At 52.3% G+C, this 25,348-nt stretch overlaps 1 protein-coding gene across 1 annotated transcript; it reads left to right on the plus strand.

Moving 5' to 3' along the window:
- Positions 1-408: 408 nt before the first annotated feature.
- Positions 409-1,908, plus strand: POU3F3 (POU class 3 homeobox 3). Its single transcript, XM_055539064.1, has one exon. It carries the CDS (start codon positions 409-411, stop codon positions 1,906-1,908), a length of 1,500 nt encoding a protein of 499 aa, XP_055395039.1.
- The last annotated feature ends 23,440 nt before the right edge of the window (positions 1,909-25,348 follow it).

Consider the following 25,348-nt stretch of genomic DNA (forward strand, 5'->3'; position numbering starts at 1 on the left):
GGACCGGAGGAGGAGGAGCACCGGTCGGTGCGCCCGGCCCGAAGAGCCCCGGCGCAGGCCCGCGCCCCTCCCGGAGAGCCTCGCTGGAGCGAGCCGCTCGCGCCGGGGCTGGGGGGCGGCCACGACCCCCCCTGAGGGGGGTGGCCACGGAGCGCGCCCCGCCGAGAAGCGAGCCCCCCTCCCGGGAGCGCGGCTCCTGCGGCGGCGGCTGCTGACCAAGGCCGGCCAACGACCCCCGCGCCCTGCCCAGCGGCCTTGCAGCTGCACCCGGCGGCCGCGGCGGCGGCGGCGGCGGGGCCGGCGGGGGCCCGGGGCGGGGGCGGGGGCGGAGCGGGGGGAGGCGGTGGGAGGCGGGGGGGCGCGGCGGCGGCGGCGGTGGCGGCGGTGGGGTGGCGGGAGCGGAGCGGCATGGCCACGGCGGCTTCTAACCCCTACCTGCCGGGGAACAGCTTGCTAGCGGCCGGCTCCATCGTCCACTCGGACGCGGCGGGGGCCGGCGGGGGCGGGGGCGGCGGGGCAGGGGGCGGGGGCGGCGGGGCTGGGGGCGGCGGAGGCGGCATGCAGCCGGGCAGCGCGGCCGTGACCTCGGGCGCCTACCGAGGGGACCCGGCCTCCGTTAAGATGGTGCAGAGCGACTTCATGCAGGGGGCCATGGCCGCCAGCAACGGTGGCCATATGCTGAGCCACGCGCACCAGTGGGTGACCGCGCTGCCCCACGCCGCTGCCGCCGCCGCCGCCGCGGCCGCCGCCGCCGTGGAGGCCAGCTCGCCGTGGTCTGGCAGCGCCGTGGGCATGGCCGGCAGCCCCCAGCAGCCGCCGCCGCCGCCGCCGCAGGGCCCCGACGTGAAGGGCGGCGCGGGGCGCGAGGACCTGCACGCGGGCACCGCCCTGCACCACCGCGGGCCGCCGCACCTCGGGCCGCCGCCGCCGCCGCCGCACCAGGGCCACCCCGGGGGCTGGGGGGCCTCCGCCGCCGCCGCCGCCGCTGCCGCCGCCGCCGCCGCCGCCGCGCATCTCCCGTCCATGGCCGGTGGCCAGCAGCCGCCGCCGCAGAGTCTGCTCTACTCGCAGCCCGGGGGCTTCACGGTGAACGGCATGCTGAGCGCGCCCCCGGGCCCGGGGGGCGGCGGCGGCGCGGGCGGCGCGGGGGGCGGCGGCGCACAGAGCCTGGTGCACCCGGGGCTGGTGCGCGGGGACACGCCCGAGTTGGCCGAGCACCATCACCACCATCACCACCACGCGCACCCGCACCCGCCGCACCCGCACCACGCGCAGGGGCCCCCCCACCACGGCGGCGGCGGCGGCGCGGGGCCCGGACTCAACAGCCACGATCCGCACTCGGACGAGGACACGCCGACGTCCGACGACCTGGAGCAGTTCGCCAAGCAGTTCAAGCAGCGGCGCATCAAGCTGGGCTTCACGCAGGCCGACGTGGGGCTGGCACTGGGCACCCTGTACGGCAACGTGTTCTCGCAGACTACCATCTGCCGCTTCGAGGCCCTGCAGCTGAGCTTCAAGAACATGTGCAAGCTCAAACCGTTGCTCAACAAGTGGCTGGAGGAGGCGGACTCGAGCACCGGCAGCCCCACGAGCATCGACAAGATCGCGGCGCAGGGCCGCAAGCGCAAGAAGCGGACCTCCATCGAGGTGAGCGTCAAGGGCGCGCTGGAGAGCCACTTCCTCAAGTGCCCCAAGCCCTCTGCGCAGGAGATCACAAACCTGGCCGACAGCCTGCAGCTCGAGAAGGAGGTGGTGCGGGTGTGGTTCTGCAACCGGAGGCAGAAGGAGAAGCGCATGACGCCGCCCGGGATCCAGCAGCAGACGCCCGACGACGTGTACTCGCAGGTGGGCCCGGTGAGTGCCGACACGCCGCCGCCGCACCACGGGCTGCAGACAAGCGTGCAGTGAAGGCCCGGGCGCCGCCGCTGTCACCCCGCCGCCCCCGCTGCGCCGGGCCGGGCCGGGCCGGGCCGCCCTCCCCTCCGCCCAAAGACAGGTCTGCCCGCCCTCGGGGGAACGGAGAGGGGCGCACCGAGGAGACGCTGTTTGAAGTCCAAGGAAGGAGGGGCGAAGCAAGCAAACAAAGCCTACAAATGCCCAGACAGTTTTATATACACGTAGATGACAAAACCGAGAGAAAAAAGGGGCGATCCTGAGGTCTCTTTCTACTGTGGTGGTGTTTCGTTTTCTTGGTTTTCTTTTAAAAGAAGGGTGGAGATGCCAAGCGCACCAAAACTGCACTCGCGAGGTTTTTCCCACCCTGAGAAATCCTACACGGCGACGGTGGATAGCACTTAGCACCTGCTTCGTCCTCTCTTCTTAAAAAAAAAATTCTTTTTTTTTTTTTTTTTTAAGCATCCCCTTCCCTTCCACCCCCTCTCTCCAAAGGGCCCCCTCCAGCCTGGAGAGATCCACCGTAACTTTGTTTCCTGAGAGCGACCTGAAGGCCTGCTGGGGCACCGGCTTTAATCAGGGGTGACTCTGTGCTCCCGACCCCGTGATTCTTGTCCATATTAAAGTCATCTGGGGACAAACAAATTGACTATGAAAATGGGAAGGCGAAAAAAAAAGAACACTCTCCAGAAAACAAGAAATATATATATATATATACACACACACATGTATTCACAGCTTCTGAAATTAACAAACTGATAGTAAAGCCAAAAGAAAAACAATACCTATCGTCAAAGTAACCTTGGAAATAAAAGTATCAAGAGAGAGCAGAGGGACAGGGACCGGCGAGGGAGCAGGAGATGTCCATCGGCCAGTGAGAGAGGCCCCGGCGCATCCCGGCCCGGCCGGGCGGACTGGGCGCCAAGTGAGGCCTGGCCATCAACTCTGGCCTTATCTGCTGCCGCTCCGGTGGACGACGCCTAAAGATGCCACCGCTAATATTTTTTTTATTAATATTTTTTATTTTTTATTTCTGGACTGACTCAGATCAAGGGATTTAGAAAGACAGCACTTCTCCGGACTCCTGCCTTCATTCCGTTGCCAACTTTGATTGAATGGGTGCTGTGGATGTGCTTATATAATACTGCCCTTTCCATGCAGTGTTTTTGGTAGGTTTTAATAAACAGACTTTTCAAAAGACGGCAATATAGAATTGTTAGATCCGTTGTTGATCTAAAAATATTTGCTTTATATTTTCATTAAATGACTTCTTTTAATATTTTATTCAGAATACTTATGAACTGCTGCAAAACGGTAATTTATTTTTCCCCAGATCTTGTATTACGTGTTTTTTTCAGACGAGCACAAATCAAAATGAAATGAAAATATGGACAGTTGCTAGGTAATAAGGGTATCTTTTGATGTGATTATTTGATTGTAATTTAATTTGAGTAGTGATTCCGTAAGAGCTGATCGAGAAAATAAATTTGTTAGAATGAAATAGTCTGTGTCTGATGCATAAACACTGTGTGGGAAAGAAAAAGTCCTTTAGAAAATATTTTTTTACTAATGCAACTCCTTAAGGGATAGCGCTGAGGGAGCAGAGTCTGTTCCACCTAAGGCATATTTGCAAATCTAGAATAAAAGACGATGACAGAAACAGATAGTCATTGACATAGTAGTCCCTCCTTGTTAGCCTGTTAATTTCACAATATTCCCCCACACACACTTAATTTTAGTGTGTTTTTTTTTTTTTTTAGGTGAGAAAGTCTAAATGCTAGTCCTTTGCCCATAGATACCTGTGTCCTTTATCATCTTTAGCAGAATGTTGGACTACATCCCCAGTAAAAAATGTGCCAATTGGTTATTAGTGGTTAATACAGAGTCTGCCCCATACCACCAAAGTTTAGCCTCTCTTTTTCTACTCATTTCCTCCCCACCCCCCATCACCATATTACTGTATCTCTTTCCTCTTTTTTCTGAAGACTAACAGTTGTGAAGAATAGCTTACAAGTCGATGAAATATTTTTGTATCACTTTCCATGAATAACTGTATGTAATTAATTTTAAATTATTAAGCCATTTGGGGAGGGTTTTGCTTTGTTTTTCTTATAATGGAAGAATATTGTTCTAACATCCTGATTATGGTCCACACTGCATTACCCTCGGTGTGAGTACCAGCTTAGACTTCAGAGTCTAGATTTCTGTGTTTTGGCCTTTCCCCAGTATGATTCTATACTTTCTTTACTGGTGCTGGGGGTTTTCACTTCCTGATCATTCTCTAGATACATCCTGCCGAGCGGTCACATTTATCAAGTTAACATATCAATATTTACAACATGGGAAAATGAAAGTGTAATGCCTCAGGTTGTAAGTAACAAGACGAAGAAGTCTCTGTTGAGTCCTTTTGTATCGTACTTTTAAAAACAAGTATTTAGGGGTGATAAAGCAATGATTTTTATAGATTAATTTCCCCCTAATCTCATTGAGCTGTCACTCACTTTTTTCCTCTTCTCTCATCTACTCTGTATCCCTGTAACATCGATGCAGGAGTTTAAAAAAAAAAAAAACAGAAAACTGTGTGAGCAACAAGGAATAGTTATTTCTTCCAGACAGACCCTGTGTCACTTTCATAAATCAAGCCCAGCCAGATGGCCATGTACTGGGTTGCATTATTTTAAACACCAAATCGTACTAAAAATCACAATCATTTTGATTTGTGAAATCTGAAAAAGGCCATATTTATTAAACAGAGGGCAGGGAAAAAATGAAAACAAGAAACCACAATTTACTTTTCTTTGCCTTCTCGGTTCCTATTTCTCTTGCTATTGTAATCTCTGTGCCCAGATTTACAACCTGGGAGAGACATGGGGGGGAGCACAAACTTCATCAATTTTTGAGGGTCTGTGTGCAGGGGCAAGCACAGAAGGCCTTATTGGAAAGCTGAGGATTGGGTGTGGTTGTTTATATTGGGTGGAGGCTGCTGGCCCATGAGGTGAAATCCTATTTTCCCTCCAGGACTGGTAGTGGTTGATCAGACAGAGAATGGGTCTATTTCAAAGGTTAGGAGGCATTTGCTTACTTGATCTGGCTGACAACAAAAGAACTAACATTGGATTTCACACTGTTTTCTATTAAAAAGTAACCATTGCTGTTTACTTTGGAAGAAGCTCTTCTAGAGGTAGAAGAATTCAGAGAAGCTGGGAATGATAGTCCATTTTATTTCATTATTTTGTATTTTTTTAAGTGAGCTCATGCTTGCACTCCATATTTTTTTTTAAAAAATCAACCTTTTGAATGTATTTACAAAATGAAATTCATGGTTGGAAAACAAAAGAGGGCAGATACAACTGATCAGTTTTGTGCTAAGGCTTATATTGTTACACATGTAAATAATGAAAACATTGTTATATATCACCAGATCTTTTTAATGAATTTGGTCATTGTGTTCCTTTGTAGCGCAAGTGTCTTGTGCTTCGTCAAGTGTCCGTTTGTTTCCTCCATTTCAACCCACCCCCACCTCCCCTTCCAACCCAGAGGAGTGACAAAGTTCTGTTCCATCAATCTGGCTAATCCTGAGCTAGGCCCATTTATAGTTTGCAGTCTCCTGTGGTTTCTGATCAGTTGTCCAAGCCACAGCCATCTCATTCACCCAGCCATCTTCCCCTGCAAGTATGGGCGATAAATCATTCAAGGTGTATTTAAAATAGTCACTTTGCTGTTGTTGCTCTGCCTTTTTTTTTTTTTTTTTTTTTGCTTTAAGTACTTACCCAAGGACGACTTCTTTGTTCCAAAACAGAACTATTCATTATTGATCTTAGAGATTCCCTCTGCTTTCCTGTAGCTCACAGTGTTTGCTCATCACCATGCTCATAATCTGTTTTGTATGAATGGTTTTCAACATTCAGAGAATAATCGGTTCTAATATTAAATGCAGTATATGCTATTGATAGTTTTATCGATAAGTGTAATATTTTAAATAATTTTAACAATTAAATTTGTTTTTTAAATTATATATTTGTAAAGTATTTATCCTGTTGGAAGCAACAATATATTGTTGTATTTATTCGTTTATTTTTATAATAAATGATCAACCTCTTCAAGCTAAATCAAAAATGACACTTTTATATATTTACACAAAAATGCATTTTAAGAGATGGGCATATTTGCACCAATTTGTATGTAAATAGAGTGAGATCCATCAATAACTTGTAGCTTTCAGAACTAAATTGAAGGAAGAAACATTCTCTCCACATGGAGTTTAGTTTGCCCAAGTTCCAGGGTAATTAATCAAGCTCTAAAATGCATGCAACAAGTATTGGCACTGGATGCAGACTTGAAATTAATTATTTAGGAGGTGGACCTGGTTTTTTTCAAGGCAGAAGGATAGAAATGAGAGAATCCAGTTCTTTCATGAATTGCACGTGGCTGCCTGGACCTACTAGAACAGATGCTATGTATCAGTGGTAAAACCTAGTACCTGACTGTGCTCAGACGCCTGTGGTGGCGAAGGACACTGAAGGAAAGTTAAAAGTTTGAATTTCTTTGTGATCAGAAGCAAGGTGATATAGAAAAAGTAATTTTGTTCTGTGTTTTGTTTGGTAAATAGATCCTCTTTAAGTGTTTTTGAGTGCAGACTCTCTCTCCTAGTCCTGTTCCTGACAGCAGAAGTCTCAGTACAGGTGTGGTGATGGTGATGGCGGTTGTAATCGTCGTTGTTGTTGCTGTTATGAGAGTGATACTTGTAGGAAGTGTGGGGGGCATCCCTCCATCTGTCCAGGTTCTCTCGGTGGCTTGGTCATCTCAGTTGCTCACAGCGGCTGTTCCAAGGAGATCGAGGGGCTCTGGGTTTGCCTCCAGAACTTTCCAGACTAGGAGAGGAAGCAGTGCGGAGGCTGGAAGAGACGGTGGGGGCGGGGGCGGCGGAGATAGCGAGAGGGCTACTTGTGTAATAAGATTCTTTGATTTTGTTAGCCTGGCTCATGGCCTATTAATTAGATTACTCTCTCTTTCATTCTTGATTTCACATCCGTGTTTGTTCCTGTCTCCTAAAATGTGGGCGCAAGCGTGGCGAGCAGGAACCAGTGATGTCACTGCCGGCCGGCGGCGGCCGCCTGGCCTTCTGGAGGGCTCCGGGCCGCGTTCTTTCTGAGTCGGGGCTTCCTCGAGGAAGAGTCCTTCTGGAAGTGACCTCAGAGGGGTCTGGGAAGAGGGCAACTGGCAGCCTCGCGGCGGCCGGGTGCGCGCAGGCCACCGGCCTCGGGGTGGGGACGCGGGGAGGGGGCTGCGTGGCGGCGACCCGGCCTCTCCACCCTGGGATCTAGGACCGGCCTCAGGTGGAGGTGGGGCTCCGAGGAGCGCAGGAGGGTGATGCCCGGCACAAGGCCGCGGGCTTCAGACGCCCAGCATCCCCCAGGAACGCAGCGCGGGGGCCCGGCGCCTGGGTGGGGCGGGGGCGCTCGTGGGGCCGGGGGTGGCCCGACCCTGCCCGGCCCGGCTCTGCCCGGCGGTCCAGCCGTAACAGCTGCGGACAGTCCCACAAGCTGTTTTCCTCGTGGCGACCATTCAGCAAAACGCACGATCCTTTCTCAAAGATTTAAATTTCGCGGATGAATTACCATACACCGGTTGCTTAGCAACTAAATTCAAGCAGGGCTAAGAATATGCAAGCTTTTTGTATTCTCATTAATAAAAATGCCACTCTGACACAGCAGCCCGACTTTGGATCACTGCAACTTCTGTAAAAGCCGTAGGAGAGTACAAACCGATCCTGCCATTTAATTACAGATCAAAATGGCTTGAAACGCTATGTTTTGTTCATCTATCTTCCTAAAAGCGATGTAAAAAATAACGGCTTTTCAAGAGCAGTAGTAAATTCTTTTTTTTTTTTTTAATGGAGTTGTCTGTCGGGGTTACTGATCATTGTCATCTGAAACTTTTGGAAACAGGTCGAAATATCCCACTTCATCAACATTTCTGCTCTCTCCCTAGCCCCATCCTTTGATGCTGCGCTCCGTCCCCAGCCAGATAATAACAATTAATATCATAATTTTGGAGAAACTCGGGCCTCGGGAACCCTTGAGACGAAGGACAGTTGGCCGAGCAATCGACAAAACCAGTAGCTGGAGAAAACCTGAGAACTTCAGGACCAAGAGAGATATAAACTTGTGGAAGTTTCCTGGGAGGGCTGGGGGGCTTCTGAGCTAGCTCAACGTGGCTCAGGCTCCGGGGGCCTGGACACCACGTCTGGGAAAGCACGGGATGGAAAGGAAGGTCTGAATCCCTGTCCTACAAGTTTGCGGATTTTCCCTTCTGGGCCCGGCATCTTCTGCCCAGAATTCGGTGACGGTGGAGCTGAGAGGGCTGAGCGCAGGGCCTGCTGACCGACCCTCTCCAGTCCCCGCGCCCAAGGGCCCTGGAGGAAAAGTAAAGACGCAGCTGGACCCCGGGTCTCCAAGGACTGGGCCTGCGCCAGAGACCAGGGCCTGGGGTTTCCATCGTAGGCACGGCAATGTCCCTTCCCGAAAGGTGTCTCGTAAGGAGGCGATGCACAGGGTCCAGCACCGGGCTACAGTCCGAGGAAGGAGGGGGAGCTGAGGTCAGCGGGGCGGTCCCGGGGCGCAGGATGCTCGGCGGGAGGCCGGCGCTTGGTAGAGTTTGGGCCGCCAGGCCTGGCCGGGAGTGGGTAAGGCGCTCCACGAAGGCTGGGGTCAGCCGCGTCGCGGTCCCCTCCAGGGGCGGAGGATCCCGGGCCAGCGCGGCGACCCAGAACGGGCGGTGGGCGAGCGCGGTGCCGGGAAGCAGGGGATGCTGGGCGGCGGATGGGTGTCCAGGCCGCCAGCCAGGAGGATCGCGCCGCCTTCGCCTCTGAAGCTGCCGCAGGAGGCAGTGGTCGGCTCTGAAAAGATGAGGGGCGGCCGGGGAGCGGGGTGGGCAAAAGTGAAACTCCCCTTATTAATTCCAGCAGCATTCCCAGGGAGCTATCCCCCTCCCCATCGCACTTTAGCGAAAGTGAGAACTGAGAGATCACTTTTCCTTGGTCAGCCTGGACCCTGCAGGATCACAGCTGCCTCAATTTAACCCGATTTCTTTCTAATGAAAATTTTTAAAAGGGGAAATTAAACCAAAAGTTGAATATTTGCTATATTAAGTGCCCAGAGGCATCAGAGTCCTCAGGAAAACGTACATAATAAACAGGAAGCCATTTATTTACAAATATAATTGCCCTGGACAAGCCACATTCCTTGTACGTAATTCATTAATGGAATTTGTTCCTTCTCCTGCCTTTGGAAAGAGAAATTTTAGCTTTTAAAAATATCTGGGTCTGGGGGAGGGGAGGAAGAATGGTTAGTTTACCTGTTCCTAGGAAAAGAAGCAATAGTATCTGGGCCAATTCCTGTCTGTGGAGATGTTAAATAGTATAAAATATCATTTAAAAGACACGGAGAGGCCTTTGTGTGTATGTGTTTTTACTCTTCAGAAAATTAAGTTTGTTGGCAGTGGTTGCTGTCACCAGAGTTGCCCAGTGAAACTGTACTGGTAATTTAGCCCTAGTTGGGGTGTGTGTGCATGTGTGTGCTTGTGAACAAAACTAAACTTTAAATAACTTGAGCAAAATCTGACTGTAAACCTCACTTAGTTGCCAGAGTTTTAGAAATGTCTGTGGCAATGTGCCTGCTGCCCTCAACTCTTCCTGACCAGTCATACCTGGAGCTGGTGCTGGTTCTGTTTTCTTATCCCTGGTCTTCATTAACTGGGGATGCTTTCTCTAATAGAGCTCCTTCCCCAGCGAACTGGGAGAGGAGCATCCTTTAGGAGAGAGGTGATACCCAAGGGGAGGAAAAACCGAGTGTGAGTCTCCGGGTGACCCAGGGAGTAGTGAGTATACGTCAGAAGCACAGGACACACCGAGGTGGGTTTGGAGCTTCCTGAGGCCCCCAAAATGAGACGACAACAGAGGATATAAAGAACAGAACTGATTTCCACTTTTCACTGTGGCTACAAAATAAGGGGGTGAATACGGAGAGGAAGGCAAAGGCATCTTTTTAATTCAGAAACAAAAACAAAAGGACAAGGGCTGTTTTGATGAAGAGCTTCCTGGGAGACCCAATATTAGTTCTGTCCTGCAGAACTGGCTCCCTCCTGGCTGAAGGCAAGTCCATTTAGTTGACTGGAACACTGCACACTGAAATAGAAGAGATACTCGTTTCAGAGAGCTTCCCTTGCGCGAGCACTGAAATATAAGGTGCGCAAACCTGCCACCCTCAGTCCACCCAGGTTCAAGCAGGGCAACCTGGAGGTGTGAAGGGGTCCTTCCACTCTGCCCCTGTGACAATCTCTGAGGGAGAGAGTCTATTCTTCACTCATGTTTCCAAGGTTGAAAACTCTCCGTCAGAGTTTAAAATGAAAAATAAATTAGGTCTAGCTAGAAAGTACAGTATCACCCAGAAACTAACAACATGAAAACAAACATCTTATTAGCTTGGGCTTGAGACTGTATAGGTTACAACAATCCGTGAACAAAACAACACCTAGAAACAATTTTTCATTAACATTTGGGGAAAGAAATCTTTCAAACTTGCTCAGGCTATCCTGCTGATTGTGTTTTATACCCCTACAAGATTTTTTTCCCAACAGGGCTTTAAAATGCTTGGAACCTGACATCTTTAGCTCTTCCAGGAACTATTTTAACAAGAAAGGGAGGCTAAGCAAATAGCCTGAGGTCCAGGGAGGGGAGAGGAGGTGGTGGAGACTCAAGGCTCAAGCCTGCAGCCCACACCTAAAGTGGGAGTTTTGATTTTCAGTGGTGGGGAGTGCCTCACAGCTCAGCGCTCCCTACCTGTGTACCTGAATTCATAGGCTGTCCTCTGGTTATCAAAAAGGAAGGCCTGCAGGTCTGTAGGCGAGGCGGGTGGACACGAAGAGAGACCAAAGATGGATCAGTTACCTACTCTTTTGTTTCTAGGCCTGAACTGGGGCTTCAAGGAGGCGGGGGAAGCCCCCCCAGGGAAGGAAGCCTCCACCTCTATTCGCATCACCCCCATCCCAGCCAGAAAGCCAATTGCTGGCTGATTGGAACAAATTGGTAACCAAAGGGATCCCTGTGTACCTGTGTTACATAATGCCCAGAACTTTCTGTGGGGATAGGCCCTCACCCAGGTGACTATGTGTAGGCAGAAAAAAAGAAAAAGAAATTAAGACAGATTAAATGGAAAAACTCTGAGAGATGGGAAAAGTGTGGCCTCGTACGACGATGCGTGCAAGCCCATGTGCATGGAAACAGTCATAGCTTGCACGTCCTCTGTGCCTGTGCTGGAGCATCCTTTAAACACCCTGCCTCTAGCTGTATTCAGGCTAAAGAGAACTTGTGCCTAATCTGGGGGCTGGAGGAGAACCTTCCTACCTAGGAACACCAGGCCCTGGTGGCCGTGGAGCCCTTAGGAGCCAAGTTAGGCCCCAGCCGTGTTATCCTTACCCTGCCCTTTTGGTCAGGATCCTCAAATCCTGACTGTGGGAGAGCAGCTTACCCCCTGCCCATGGCCCTGCGGCATGCACCCGATCACCTTGGCCTGGGGCAGGAGAGCAGCTCTCTCACCAGCAGCGGGAAGTTGCCTGCTGCCGCCCGAGGTCACATTCAGAAAGCCTGTTTCTCTGGGAGAACCTCGCCACAAAGGTGAAGGTGGTGCAAACCGTGCTCATTTGCCCCAAGCACCAAGGGGAGATGTAACCGAGGGACAAGCACTTGGCAGGAGGGGCTGTGGAGCAGGACAGTTGGTCCGGGCAGCATCCCTGCACCCAGCCCTCTCTGCAGGAGGGAGCAGGGGGTGGTGGAGGGGCCCAGGAGCGGGAACCGCTGACAGGCAAGCAGGCTGCCGAAGCTGTAACAAAGGATTCGTGCCAAAGTAGCACCAGGGATCTCCAAAGGATTGCACACCTTACAGGCGTGTCCCCAGCTCCTGAGACGGGAGTCCCTTGATGGTCCCTGGGGCTCTGTGGACCTGCCGGGGCTGTACATGGCGCGGGGCCTGCTGCACGGATTCTCCACCTCGGCCCCGTGCTCCTGCAGGCCGCCGCGGGCTGGTCCCCGGGCGGGTGGGCGAGCGCTGGTCTTGTTGAGCAATCACCTGGTTGTCTGAGAAGGCGATGGGCTGTGGTGGGGCCCAGGGGTGCCTGGATGCCAGGTGGCAAGGCCCGGCACGCCTCCCTGCCTGGCCAGACGGAGCACTGGAGCAGGGAGCTCTGGGGGTTGAGTCACCAGGGCCTTGCAAGGGAAGCCAGCGGGACACTGTGGAAAGGACGCCTTCAGGACACGCTCTTGGGGCAGGTTGCCTTTCCTGAGGCCTGAGCCTGGCCGTGCAGAGCCCTGGCGGTGACCCTGCACCCCAGCGCAGCCTGGGCCTCCAGCTGCTGGTGGTGGGAGTGGCAGAACATACAGGTTGCCAACGTTGTGCCCTAGCCCCAGGGTCTGGAACAGTTCAAGGCAGCACTGGAAAGTGGGTGGGTGGCTGGCTGGAGAGTGGGAATACCTCAGAGTTCTGTGACTTCACCCTAACTGTCCCCACTGGCTTCCCTGGGAACTCGGTGGGGGGTGGTGGAGGGGCTGAGAATGAGACAGGCAGGAAGAGAGCAAAAAGCTCAGGGTCCCAGTTCAGGACACAGAAGCAGGTGGAAGAACCCGGAATGCGCAGAGCTGTCCCTCCACCCGTGGGTGGATGAGCACAAAGTGGGTGATGAAGGCAGAACCTTGGGAGAGAGGTGGGAGGCGATGTAATATGTGGATATGTGGCCAATGGCCATCTCTTTACTGGGAATGGTTGCCGACCTGAGCACCCAGTGGCCAGCACCCACCTTTCCAGGTCTCCCAGCCCCCAAGCCGCCCAGAGCAGAGGATCTGCCAAAGTTGGCTGCAGCCCTCAGGCTAGGCCTCCAGATGCCTCAAACCACCCTCACCTCCTCCCGCTGGCCTAGGCTGGGCTGGGGCTGTGACCCCACGAACGGCCCCTGCAACGGGGCCTGCTCGGAAATTCCAGCCAGTCAGCCCAGCATGGCGAGAGGGCTGGAGGCAGTGAGTGACACTGGCTCCTACCCCTGGCTACGTACAAGTGCAAATGAGATGCATTTTGGCTGATCAGTCCACTGTATTTTCTGCAACTTAACGTGTCTACGTCTTGTCAACTCCTCTAGTCGGGAAGAATAGCAGAAAATTTTACAGAGAATCTTTTCTGTGTGTGTGTGGTTTCCAGCTTCGATTCCATCCAGGGGGATGGGTGAGAGAGGAGAGGAAGGGGAGGCTTGCTGACATGAACAACATTGTATAAACCCTCCTCAAATGCAACTTTCAGCCACAAACAAGAAAGGAAAAGGAGATGGGAGTGGGTTAGAGTGGCTGACAAGAAACCTTGATGAAACTTAGGTGGGTCTGGCTGGGGAAAGTTTCCAGCACTGTTTTCAAGCACAAAATTCAATTGTACTGACTTGGGTGGAGGAGACAGAGCAAACTCTTTCCCTCTGCTAACCTCCATTTAGTGGAGGCTTATGCAGGGGGGCAGTTTTCTGACCCCAAAGGAGCCCTATGTGAGTAACTATCCTCTTTCTATGTCACTTTTCAAACAATTTGTAAGTAAAGTGAAAAAACTTGCCTCCAACTCTCACCAGAATCCCCCACCACCAGGTTTCCTGGGAAAGCAAGTTCTCTCAGACCTAGATGATGCGGGCCTTCTGTGAGGTAAGGTGGGAGTGATGGGGGTGGAGGGAGGACCAAATGGCCTCTGGAATCTGCCCAGGCCACCTTTGGGGGATCTTTCTTCCAGCATGGAGCCCTGGGACCCTGGCAGGACACAGGGCCAACACACACCAGCCTCCACTCACACCCCTCTTCACATATATTTGCTGTTTCGGACTTGTGTGCAGCCAACCCCAGCAAAGGGAACAGCAGATTTCCTGAGCCATGTTCCCCAGCCCTGGCCTGCTCGTTACCCCGTTGCCAGGCCCTGTGGTAGGCAGGGCCCATACTGCCTGGATTCTGGGAGCTGTATGCCAGCCTCTAGCCCCCTCTTCCCTGGGAGCCTCAGGGTCAGCAGGAAATAAGTTGTTGACTGTGGAGCTGTCCTGTTAAGATCTGCCTCTGGGATCAGCTGCCCACTCCCAGGGGTGGTTGCAGCTCTACTTGGAACCACAGGGTCTCATGGGGGCGGCTGACAGCCTGAGCCGGGCAAAAAGAGCCACCAGCGAGGCATGCCACAGGCCCATTTCATTCAGATGTGGTTTGGGGACCCATCAGTTGTCCAAGCTGACCCTGCACTGTCCAGTTACCCGTGGGGGATCCTTTCTCTGCTGTATTCCTGGGCTGAGGTGTGAGATATCCTCACTGCAGGGCAATTAACTCTAACAGAATAGAATGGGGTGGAGTCACGTGCTTCACAGGGAGAGCAGGGGCAGCCAGGCACTCTGAAACCATCCCCACATTTATGCTCCTTAGCCGAGGAGTTTGCTGGTCAAAGGTAGCTCAGGTTTCCGCGTGCAGCCTGGGCATTATACCAGCCTGGTAAAGACATCAGAACCAGGTGTATGCTGCTGCTTTGGCTTTCGCCGGGAGCCAGCAAGGAGCTGGGGAGATGTCCTTAACACATTCACTGCCCCAACTCTCCCAGAGTCCCCAACAGGCAGGCTCAAAGGGCTGAACTCTTGGCAAGGAGCAGAGGGGAGGGACACTTCCAACAGCCCCCTGGCTGAGCCTGCCTGCCTCATGGTGGCTGCTCAGGGCCCCTGCCAGCTGCCCTGTCCTCTCACTATGGATTCCCAACAGCAATGCATTCCCTCCCTCCCTCCATCCATGCCGCACCCTCCCATACCAGAACTAAGCATGGATTTCCATTTGGGATAAGAAGAGGGTGTCCTTAAAGAGGCAAGGAGGTTCGTGAACCATCCTCAGCCCCAGTAGCTTTTTCACCAAGCAGATGAGTCTCACTCAACTTTTCTTTTGAACAGTCACTCAGGCTAAAACCATGCGAACCCATGAGCAAAAAGAAAAATTGAAACCTGGACCAAGTTCCTTATTTCTCCTTTGCCCTCTGAGTTCACCATCCCTCATTTCTTCAACTCCCAGCCATCTTGATATCCATGACCCCAGGTAAAGATTTAAAACACTTGTTTCTTAAAATCGTCCAGGGCTCTCAGCATTTACCAGAGTAACTGGAGAGAGAACGCACCCTCCCCTCCTAGCCTGCCCACCAGTTCTGCATCCTCACCAAATAAACACCACCATCAATTACACTTTGCATCACTTCATTCCGCCAGAAATGAAGACTCCGTTATCTACCAGGAGTAAACATCGGCTTTACAGAAAGAAATAAATTCGACCATGTCTACCTCCTGGAGAACTCTTTGAGAACATCATCTGTCTTCTTACCTCCTTTACTGGGATGGCGTGCTGTAAAGATCTGAGGTAGCAGAATTTTGAAACGGCTTGATTACCTGGAGCTGGGTTTGGAGTCCTCAACTCTAGTCATTAGTATACAGTCATTAGTAGTCATAATTGGTATTTAATTGCTTGATCGGATGGGTGCTTTATTGGTGACCAGATTTAGTTTCCCCCAGAAGTAGAAGTGGTCCAGGATCAGCGAAGGAGAAGACACTTGCAGCAACTTTTTCAAGCAGAAGGAAAGTACTTGTGATATATTTGCAGACATGTGTCTCACACATTTTTTCCCTGCCTTTTGTAAACTAAGAATAAATATTACAGATCTGGGTTTTAATTTATCCAGATGAGATCATCAAGTACCTAGGAGATTTCATATATGTATTTATGTGTGTGTTTTATACACACACACACTATAGAATATACATATACACACACTGTAGAATATATATATACACAATAAAATACATATACACACAATAGAATATATATACACACTATAGAATATATATACACACAAAAGAATACATATATATACACACACTATAGAATATATATGTGTATTATATATGTATATATCATAAAGTACCTAGGAGGTTTCATACACTCACACTACAGAATATATAAATATACACACACACTTGAGAATTGAGGACACTTGGCTGCTAATACTAAACGGCAGAAACAAACTCAATACCAAAGCAGAAACAACTGAACCGCCAGCAAAATCGAGGATCTGAGCAAGTTCACTTTATTCCTTCGCAGGAAGAGGGTCAGCGGCGGCGAGGCGAAGTTGCCTGGGTCTTTGCAGAGGGACCCAGCGGCGAGGCGCGCCAGACCTTCCCACCAGCGGCCGCCTGGGCGCGGTGCTTAGCGACCCCTCGTCCCTCATCACCCCCCCTCCACCACCACCCCCAAAACGCTCTTTTGTGCGGGGGTCTCGGTCTCCACCTGGTCCCCTTCTCAGAACCCTGCGGGCCGGAGAACTTCCTCCGCCAGGCGCCGCCCCCACCTCCGTCCGCGGGCCTGCAGCCCGCTCCCCGCTTTGGACTCACCCGGCGCTGTCCTTCCATCCACTCCACACACAGACAGGAAACCGGCCTCACCCGGGGCAACATCTGAAACCACACTTTGTCGATAGCATCAAAGACCAAAGCGCACACTTGGGACTCTGAGCTCCCGAGCCCGCTTCTAGCAGAAAACCGGGTCCCCAGGGGAGGGCGACCGGGGGCCAGATCCTCTCTCCGACCGCGCCGCCGGCTTTCTTATGGAAATGAACGCGCCGGGCCGCGCGCCCCGGCTGGGCTCGCGCCCCTGGCCCCCCGGTCCGCGTCGCGGCCGTGGGGACCCGGGCGCGGGGCTCCCCTCCGCCCGGACGGCCCTCGCGCTGTATTAAATATTCATGGAGATCGCTATTTTCTTAAAGGAGAACCCGCCGCGCGGGAAAGTTCACAGCCAAGGGCAGGCACAAAGGAGGTCTCGGTGCTGCGCGTTCCGACTCCGAGAAATGCACCCCTCTCCACGGCTGGGCTCGCTCAGGAGGCACGAGGAGGGGCCTAGGGGACGGGAGAGTGCGAGCGAGTCACTTTTCTTGGAGGGGGTGGAAGGAGAGCTGAACTTGGCGGAAAGAAAGCTCGCTCCGTAATCCCCCCTACAGTTACTTAGACATTGACCGAAACATCTCACGCGCCAGTCCCCAGGGCTTTCTTTCTTTCTTTCTTTCTTTTTTTTTAAGGAGGCTGTTGGAGCTTCCTCCCCGGGATCCACCGGCACCGGGGGCAGTAAGAAAGTTTGCCCGGCGCTGTTGGAGATGCGCACGCACGAAGTTTATTAAACCTCTTCTCGAACCACAATTTCAGCGGACGTTATTAAACCTCTTCTCGAACCACAATTTCAGCGGACGGTTCCAACAACAACCAACCCCGCACCTGCCTGCTTGCTGCCCCGCGAAGCAGAGGCCGGACTCACGGAGAGCCAGCCGGCCGGCCTGTCCCGGAGCAGCGGGCTGGGGCGATCTCGGGGCTAGTGTCTGGGCCTCAGGTCCCACTCGCGCGCCCCGCGCCCCGCAGCCCCCGCCAGCCTCGCGGCTTCTCTCCCGGGAATGCAGCCGGACCCCGGGGCCGAGCCCGAGTGGGCGGAGGGTCGAAGAGGTGGACGCTGAGGCCGGCGCGCCGAGGTCCCTGCGGGAGCGCCCCTCCCGCACCCAGGGCCCTGCGTGCGGCCGCGGGGGCCCGGCCTCGCGCGCCCTCGCCGGCAGGCTGCGTTCGCCCCCGGCCCACGGGGCTTTGTGTGCCCGGCCCCGCGCACCTTCGCTAGCGGTCGGAAAGCCTCGAGCGCCATCTAACGGGAGCAGCCGCAGCTGAGGCCGAACGGAGGTGGGGACTGGCCGCGCGGCCCCGGGCGGGCGCTCTCCGCCTCCTCCCGTGCCGGCCGGACGCCACCTCCGGCGCGCGCACCGCACACTCGCTCGGCAGTCCGGAGCCCCCCGAAGCCCACTTCCCGGGAGCGGGGGCCGGGGGATGCAGCGGCCGTCTGCGGTCTCGGGACCGTCCCCTGCGCCTTGTCCTCCCTTCTGTGCGCCCCAGGCCACAGGAGGCGGAGGATCGTCTCGCACCTGCCTTATAGGGCCCTGGTGCCCTTCGCGCGTTCTCATTCTCCTTTTGGCCAGCAGTGAAAAGTACCAAGGAGTCCCCGGAGGGAGCACCAGGTTCCGGAAAGAAACAGCCACATAATGAAGAGGTCTGCAGCCGAAGAAGCTTCCAGAGGGATGGGGGAAGGGCGATGGGAGAGGATAACGGCTACAAAACAAAAATGCGTCATGGAGGGCGATTTGGTCCTGCAGGGCCTCTGGGGAGCTTCAGGCGGCTGCTTTTCGGGAGCTGCTCTTTGGAGAAGACTTAACAAGTGGGGAGTCCTGCATGGGCCTTTGGAGAGGGCTCGGGAAGCCGGGCACAGGGAGCGACAGAGGAGAGAGAGCCAGCACCCCAGAAGGTGGGCTGGAGCTTGCGAAGGTTCGGCCCCTCCTGAACGTTCCAGGCCACCGAGGAGGCCCGCGATTGTGGGCGGTACACGTGCGCTCCTGTCCGCTCAGGGGATTTCCGCAGTCTCAAAGTTGGCAGAGGGGCTGGCTGGCGTCCCTGAACAGCTTCGAAGGGAGGACAGGAAGGGAGCAGAGGTGGCTGTCAAGGCCCAAACCGCCCTCTCCTCAGACCCCGCAGCTGCCATCTGCCCGGATGTTTCCAGAGTGGGTGACCTGTCTCCATACCTTGAAGCAAAGGGCCAGAGGCGGGAAGGGGGGTGGGCAGCCTGAGTGAGACCCCTGGCTTGGCCCTGGTGATGAGACCAGAGGGGCTGGAATGTAGATCCCAGGAAAAGCAGAGGATCTTCAGATCCAAGCCCAGAGATGGTGAAGGACTGAGAGGCCTCTCCCACCCTTCCTGGGGACTGGAATGCCTGTCCCCCTCCACCCCACCCCCCAAGAATGTAGTGAGAGTAGACAATGACGTCAGATGGACAGTTTTTATTCTGGTAAAAGACACATGCAATTCTCCGTCTTCACCGTTTTCAAGTGTGCGGTTTAGTGGCATTGAAGACATTTCTACTGTTGTGCAAGCATCACCCCACCCATAGGACACTGTCATTGTCCGAAACTGAAACTCTGTCCCCATTAAACACGGACTCCCTCCCCCAGCCTCCGGCACCCACCTTTATTTTCTGTCTCCATAAATTTGATGACTTTTGAGTCCCTCATATACATGGACGCATACAGTATTTGTCCTTTTGTGACGGGTTTATTTCACTTAATGTTCCTGGTGTATGTGTCAGAACTCGTTAAGGCCGAATCATGATTGATTGTGGTACCTACTCCAATGGCTCAAGGGAAAAGAATCTGCCTGCAATGCAGGAGACTCAGGACACACAGGTTCGATCCCTGGGTCAGGAAGGTACCCTGGAAGAGGGCATGGCAACCCACTCCAGTATTCTTGCCTGGAGAATCCCATGAACAGAGGAGCCTGGCGGGCTATAAGCCATGGAGGTCACAAAGAGTTGAACAGGGCTGAGGCAACTCAGCATGCGTGCACACTCGCAAACCTAATGAAATAACACTAATAAGGAAAATTGGCTGTGGATTTTAGCAGAGTGGAAACACCCTGATGACTATTTCAAATCTCTACTCTTTCATTTTTGAGTCCAGTTGTACAATCTGGAGAAAATGCCCAAGAGAGAGGGGTACACAGACCTAACACCGTCTATAATCATTTGTAATCACCTCCCTTTTTAATCACAAGCTGGAAAAATGGAAGGGCCATTGTATGAGTGAGTCCTATTCTTTTCTTTGTTTACAGAAGGAGACCAGAGATTCAGCACCTCTTAAGTTGAGAGGAGGGAAGACAGAAAGTGTGTCTGTCTTCTTCCTGGATTCTTTGGTTTATTCCACTTGGAAGAGACACCAGTGTCCCCCACACTGGCCACGTGTGGGGGCTGGTAGAAACCTCTGAAGTCCTTTTTCCTGAGAGAGGGCTGAAAAATAGCTAGCGTACAGGGAGGAGGGCGGCTAGTCCACCCCGACCCCCTGGCTGGGAACTGTCTCCCTGCAGGTCAACCTCTGCTTACGCTGCCTCGCTCGGCCCTGGTCACTGGTGCGCTCAGCCAGGCTTATTTAGAAGTTCTCTGTGGCGTATTTAGAAAGTGCCGCGTCCTCCTTTCCACTTCCTTTTAACATTACAGGCTGTGGAGACCGGTCAGTATTTTTATTGCCCACATTTTAAGTGAAAATATCTAGCATGGGCATATGATAATCAGTGGCAAGGACTGTGGTGACGGGCTCGGAGGCCCCAGCTCTTGCCCAAGCTCCACCTTGACCACTGAACCACACTGTTTCTTTTATCCAACAGGAGGGCTGGCCCAGGACACAGACGAGAGAAACCAGAGCAGCCAGTGTTGGCAGAGACCACCACTTGCCGTCTGCCTCCAGGCCAACCCTGCCCCTTGCTGCAGGGCCAGAGCTCCGTGGTGGTGCTGGGGTTGTGGAGGGAGGGGCCTGAGCACACCCTTTGGGAAGGCTGATGTGCAGGCGCTGGTGTCACTGTGTCTGGCCCTCTCCTTCAGCTGCAGCGGCTGCTCCCCAGAGAGAAGGATGCACTCACTGCCCATCAGGGGCTCCACGACTTAAGACAAAAGAAAAAAAAATCATGACTGTGCCACACTCATGCACACACAGTCGTTCTCTCTTCCCTTGTTAAAGCTGCTTCCGTGTGAAAGAGAAGATGCTGGGGGATTATGTCCTGGGGCCACTGGGACTGAGGGCATTCTGAAAGGGCTTTGTGGTGTTTGGATCCAAGCCATTTGTTTTCAGAGAGAATCTCATTGGGTAGGAGCCTGCTTTTTCCATTTGCAATGGCTTATTAAGTATAAGCATCTCCCTTCTCTGTTTACTGAGTGATGAGCTCTTCCTCCAATGACCCTGCCAGGGGAGACAGCCAAAGTATATCCTCAACACACGGTTACCCCGCAGAGTGTCCTTCCTGTACACCGGGAGACCACAGGCAGGACTCGTGGGGGAATTTGGGTGTCTTCTTATGATCCCCGATCTCCACTAATGGCACCATGTCACTAATGCCACCCACATCTCCACGTTCTGCTCCAGCCCCAGCAGAGAGACTGAAGGGGTACCTGGTGTAGCGGGCAGTCCTCGGCTGTGCCCTCTGCCAGTGGCTTGGCAGGGAGGCCACAGCCTTGGAGCTCACTTACTGTCACTGAATCTCATCTGTGTTTCCCACGGAAGGCTGTTCTTCCTGTCCCCACTGGGCAGGACAAAGAGAAAGGCAAAAGTTCCTTTCAGCACCTGCATGCAGGCTGTTAAAAACCCTGGAAACTCATGAGCAGTAAAAATTAACCAGACACTGGCTGATTAGTAGCTGGTTGTCTAGCTGAACTGGCTGGCTTCTAGTAGGTCAGTTTAGTATGAGGATGGTCCACCGGGCTCACAGACCCAGCCTTAATGAGCCAGATTCCAAAGGTCAGAGTGAAAACAAAATCCTGCGATTTGCCCAGATTTCAGAGACTGAGTTCACTTGTAAGATCTGGTCTGGAAATAAGGATGAATGATTCCAACTAAGTGGATTCTTTTTCCTCTCTGCCAATTTCTTCCTGGTGATATAGAGAAAGCCTAAGACATATCATCAATTTTGTTTTATAAATATTGTCTACCTGCCTATACCTCAGTATGGACTATGGTGAAATAATTTCACCAAACTATTTTCAGCCTCTCTCATACTCTCAGTGGAAGCTTGGTTCTTTTATTCTGCGTTCTGCTTTTCTGATGAGGATGCACTGACTCTTCTGCACTTCGAATTCTGTGAGAGCTGCATTTAGTGCACGGATCCAGTCTTCTTTTACTTTTGATAGAATACAGGGCTGAGGCAGGTACTGGATATAGGAGTTGGCATCTCGTCTAAGGGTTGGGATTATTTAATCTGCCAGTCTCTCCGTCCTCACCATCTGAAGAAAAATAGACCTCTCCGATCGAATTACCAACTGGGACGGTTCTGGGGTGGGCGGCAAAGACAGGTTTGAGCTCTGTTGGAGCACAGGATTCATTGCACTGCGTCCCATGATTTGTGTGTGTGTTACACCACACACATACACACACACAACACACACAGTACACACATACACAACACACAGTACACAAACACAACACACAGTACACCCATATGCACACACAACACACAGAACACCCATGCACACACAACACACACAGTACACACACACACAACAGTGCACATATGCACACACAGTACACACACACACACACAACATACACGGTACACAAACACACACAGCGCGCACACACACACAACACACACAGTACACAAACACACAACACACAGTACACACACGCACACACAACATACATAGTACACACACAACACACAGTGCACACACACAACACACAGTGCACACACACAACACACATAGTGCACACGTGCACACACACTACACACACACACACACAGTACACGCATTCATATATACCACACACTGTACACATACACATACATCACACAGTACACACACTCACAACACAGTGCACACATGCACACACACTGCACACATGCACACACAACACACACAGTGCACACACACAGCACATAAAAACATGTGTTTGTGTCTTAAGTTGCATCAGGGCCCCAAGCCCTGGGGTCCTTCTCCCCTGCATGTCCAGGAGATGGGGTCCTTGAAGGGAACGTGAGCTGGCGAGGAGGTGAGGTGACTGCCCAGCCTCGCCGGCCTCTGAGATGAAGCATGGTTGTCCCAGGTGAGACCCCGTAGAAGAGGTGAGAAAGCTGGCCTTTTGTTTGTTGGGAGTTTTGGCCACACTGTGTGGCATGCAGGATCTTAGATCCCCGCCCAGGGATTGAACCCTTGCCCCCTGCAGTGGAAGTTCAGACTCTTAACCACTGGACTGCCAAGGAAGTCCCTTTGGCCTTTTGTGTTTCTTATACATAATTTGCTATTTGTTCTCTCATTTTTTTTTTTCAAATTTTTTTGGGGAAAAAATCACATTACACATCTCAGCCAGGCTAAGAGAAATCCCCAAAAGGAAGTTTTCCCCACATTTGGGCCAGAACACTTCAAGATGACTGCCTAGCCTTTGGTGAGCAGAATGTGGCAAAGGTCAGGAAGTGAGGGGCATCCTCCAGGAGAGGGCACGGGTCCCCTCCTGTCCACGGGGCCTCCTCCCGCCACCGCAGCCTCTGCGCCCTGTGTTCACCACAGGGTCCTGTGTGGTGGCCACCAGGGTTCACTTCACATCTGCCGAGGGTGTAGGTGATGCATCAGGGTCCCAAGACCAGCCATCTGTCCCCCTGGAGCATCAGAGTACCACATGATTCTTTAGGGGACAAGTCAGGTCATTTAACTGATAGATAATTTCAAACTATACCTTTAGATCAAACCCAGCATACAGAACCATCCTGTGATTTAAAACCCCCAAACCAAGACTTCAGCTGCATTTTCTGCTTGGTGACGGTGGCTTGGGACCTGGCCCTCCTTCCAGCTCAAGGCACGTGCGGTTTCTTCTGACATTAATGATATTTTGGTGGAAATTTTTTGAGAACATTGCCTTGCAGCTTATCCCCTCCTTCCTTTATGAGGTTGGGATTGAATTTTCAGGACATTATATTTTAAGATTCATCCTCTCCCCACCCACCTCCATCCCCCCCGCCCTCCACATAGACAGATTTGGGGCCACCTGTTCACTCCCCAGCCAGGAGGATGGAAAGATTCCTCCTGCCAGCTTCTCGCCTTCATCCTGCAACAATGCCCTCCAACGTGACGGGAGAAGAAAGCTCCCTTGGCTCCACTTCCAGGTTCTGCTTGGACGGAGCACAGTCTGTACAATGATTAACTCTGTGGGACTGGCTAGAGGGGCACCGTGTTCCGGGGGAACAGCCCAGCTCCCCGTCCCCAACCCCCTGCACCTTCACGTTTCCCGCCTGCACCACGGCACACTGTGCCCCACCGAGCTCCCTGCCCAGGTCTCTGATCGCCTTTGTATTCATTGCTGGTGTCATCCATTCCTTCCCTAACAAGTGTTTGCATAACTCGCTGCTTTGTTTCTTGGGCGGCACCATTCATTCCTTTCTGATTTGTTCTCTGTTCTGAACCAAGGAGTGGGTACAGAACCCAGAGAAGAACAACCTCTCCACCCTGTTTTCCTCTTTTCTCTTAAAGATCAGGGTGCGTTTGGCTGGCTGCATCCTCTGAAAACCCGGTGGCCATCACTGTGGTCCAGAGTGATGCCGGTGGGCACGACTCCTGCCTCTTCCCAAGGCCGAGGGTTTGGACAGTTTCTCTGTCTGGGCAGGAATGGGTTGGTGCTACTGCATTAGATAAACCAATACAAGGCTGTGCTGTGCCCTGAGCAGAGACTGTGGAATTAGAATCAGGGTTATCATTCAAACACTCTGAAAAGTCAATGAGGCAAGCACAGTGTATCGTAAGCAAATTATTACATGAACAGGGTGAAAATATCATTTCTTAGAGGCTTTAGACTCTTAGAGGATAAAGGACATCTAATGTATTTCACATATAACCTTTTAATTTCACATCTAGCTTATTACACTTATAATTTTTTTAATTGGTATCCAGTCCTCTTTTTTGCCTCTGCAATGGTCACAGTGAAGTTCAGTGTGCCCTGTCTCTGTCTTTCTGTCTCTGTCTCTCTCACATATATAAATGTATATGTACATGATACATATAGATCTGAGTGCAATCTCTACAAATATATTTTATACTTTTTCAAACTTGCTTCAGCTGGTTGCCTCTACTTTCTTCTGACACAGCCTTAAATGTGTCCATAAAAACTATCATCTTCCTGAATTCAGTAAAATAACCTTGATGCAAACTTTAGACAATGGTGGTTTTTTGGGTGGGTTTACATGGAGGGTCCCACGGGGCTTGGGGGCGCCTCTGATGGGCGGTCAGTGCTAGGTGAACATCCCCTGACATGGCTCACCCCCGGAATATCTGTCACTAGACTGTCACTGTTCTCTCCCCTTCACTGGGTCTCTATGCTGCTCTTCTTTTTCTTCCTTCTTTGAAAATGAGAGAAGAAGAAATAAAACCTGTACTTCTGGGAAAATAATGAAGCAAGTTGATATCTTATTATTGTCCATGATAATTGGTAGCTATTGACTCTCTGGAAGATTATGAGAGCAGATAAAATCTGTGGTTAGGGAAGTTTCTAAGCAATTTACACTGTTTCAGAGGGAAAGTTTGTTTGTATGTTTTTCAAGTCTTTGTTATTGTTGTTCAGTCGCTCAGTTATGTACGACTCTTTGCGACCCCATGGACTGCAGCATGCCAGGCTTCCCCATCCTTCACCATCTCCTGGAGTTTTCTCAAACTCGTGTCCATCGAGTCGGTGATGCCATGCAACCATCCCATCTTCTGTTGTCCCTTTTCTCCTCCTGCCCTCAATCTTTCCCAGCATCAGGGTCTTCCAGATGCTAAGAGAAGAGAGCTCGGCTA

The sequence above is a fragment of the Bubalus kerabau genome, chromosome 11 (genome assembly GCF_029407905.1).
Source record: "Bubalus kerabau isolate K-KA32 ecotype Philippines breed swamp buffalo chromosome 11, PCC_UOA_SB_1v2, whole genome shotgun sequence".
NCBI classification, from domain to species: Eukaryota; Metazoa; Chordata; class Mammalia; order Artiodactyla; family Bovidae; genus Bubalus; species Bubalus kerabau.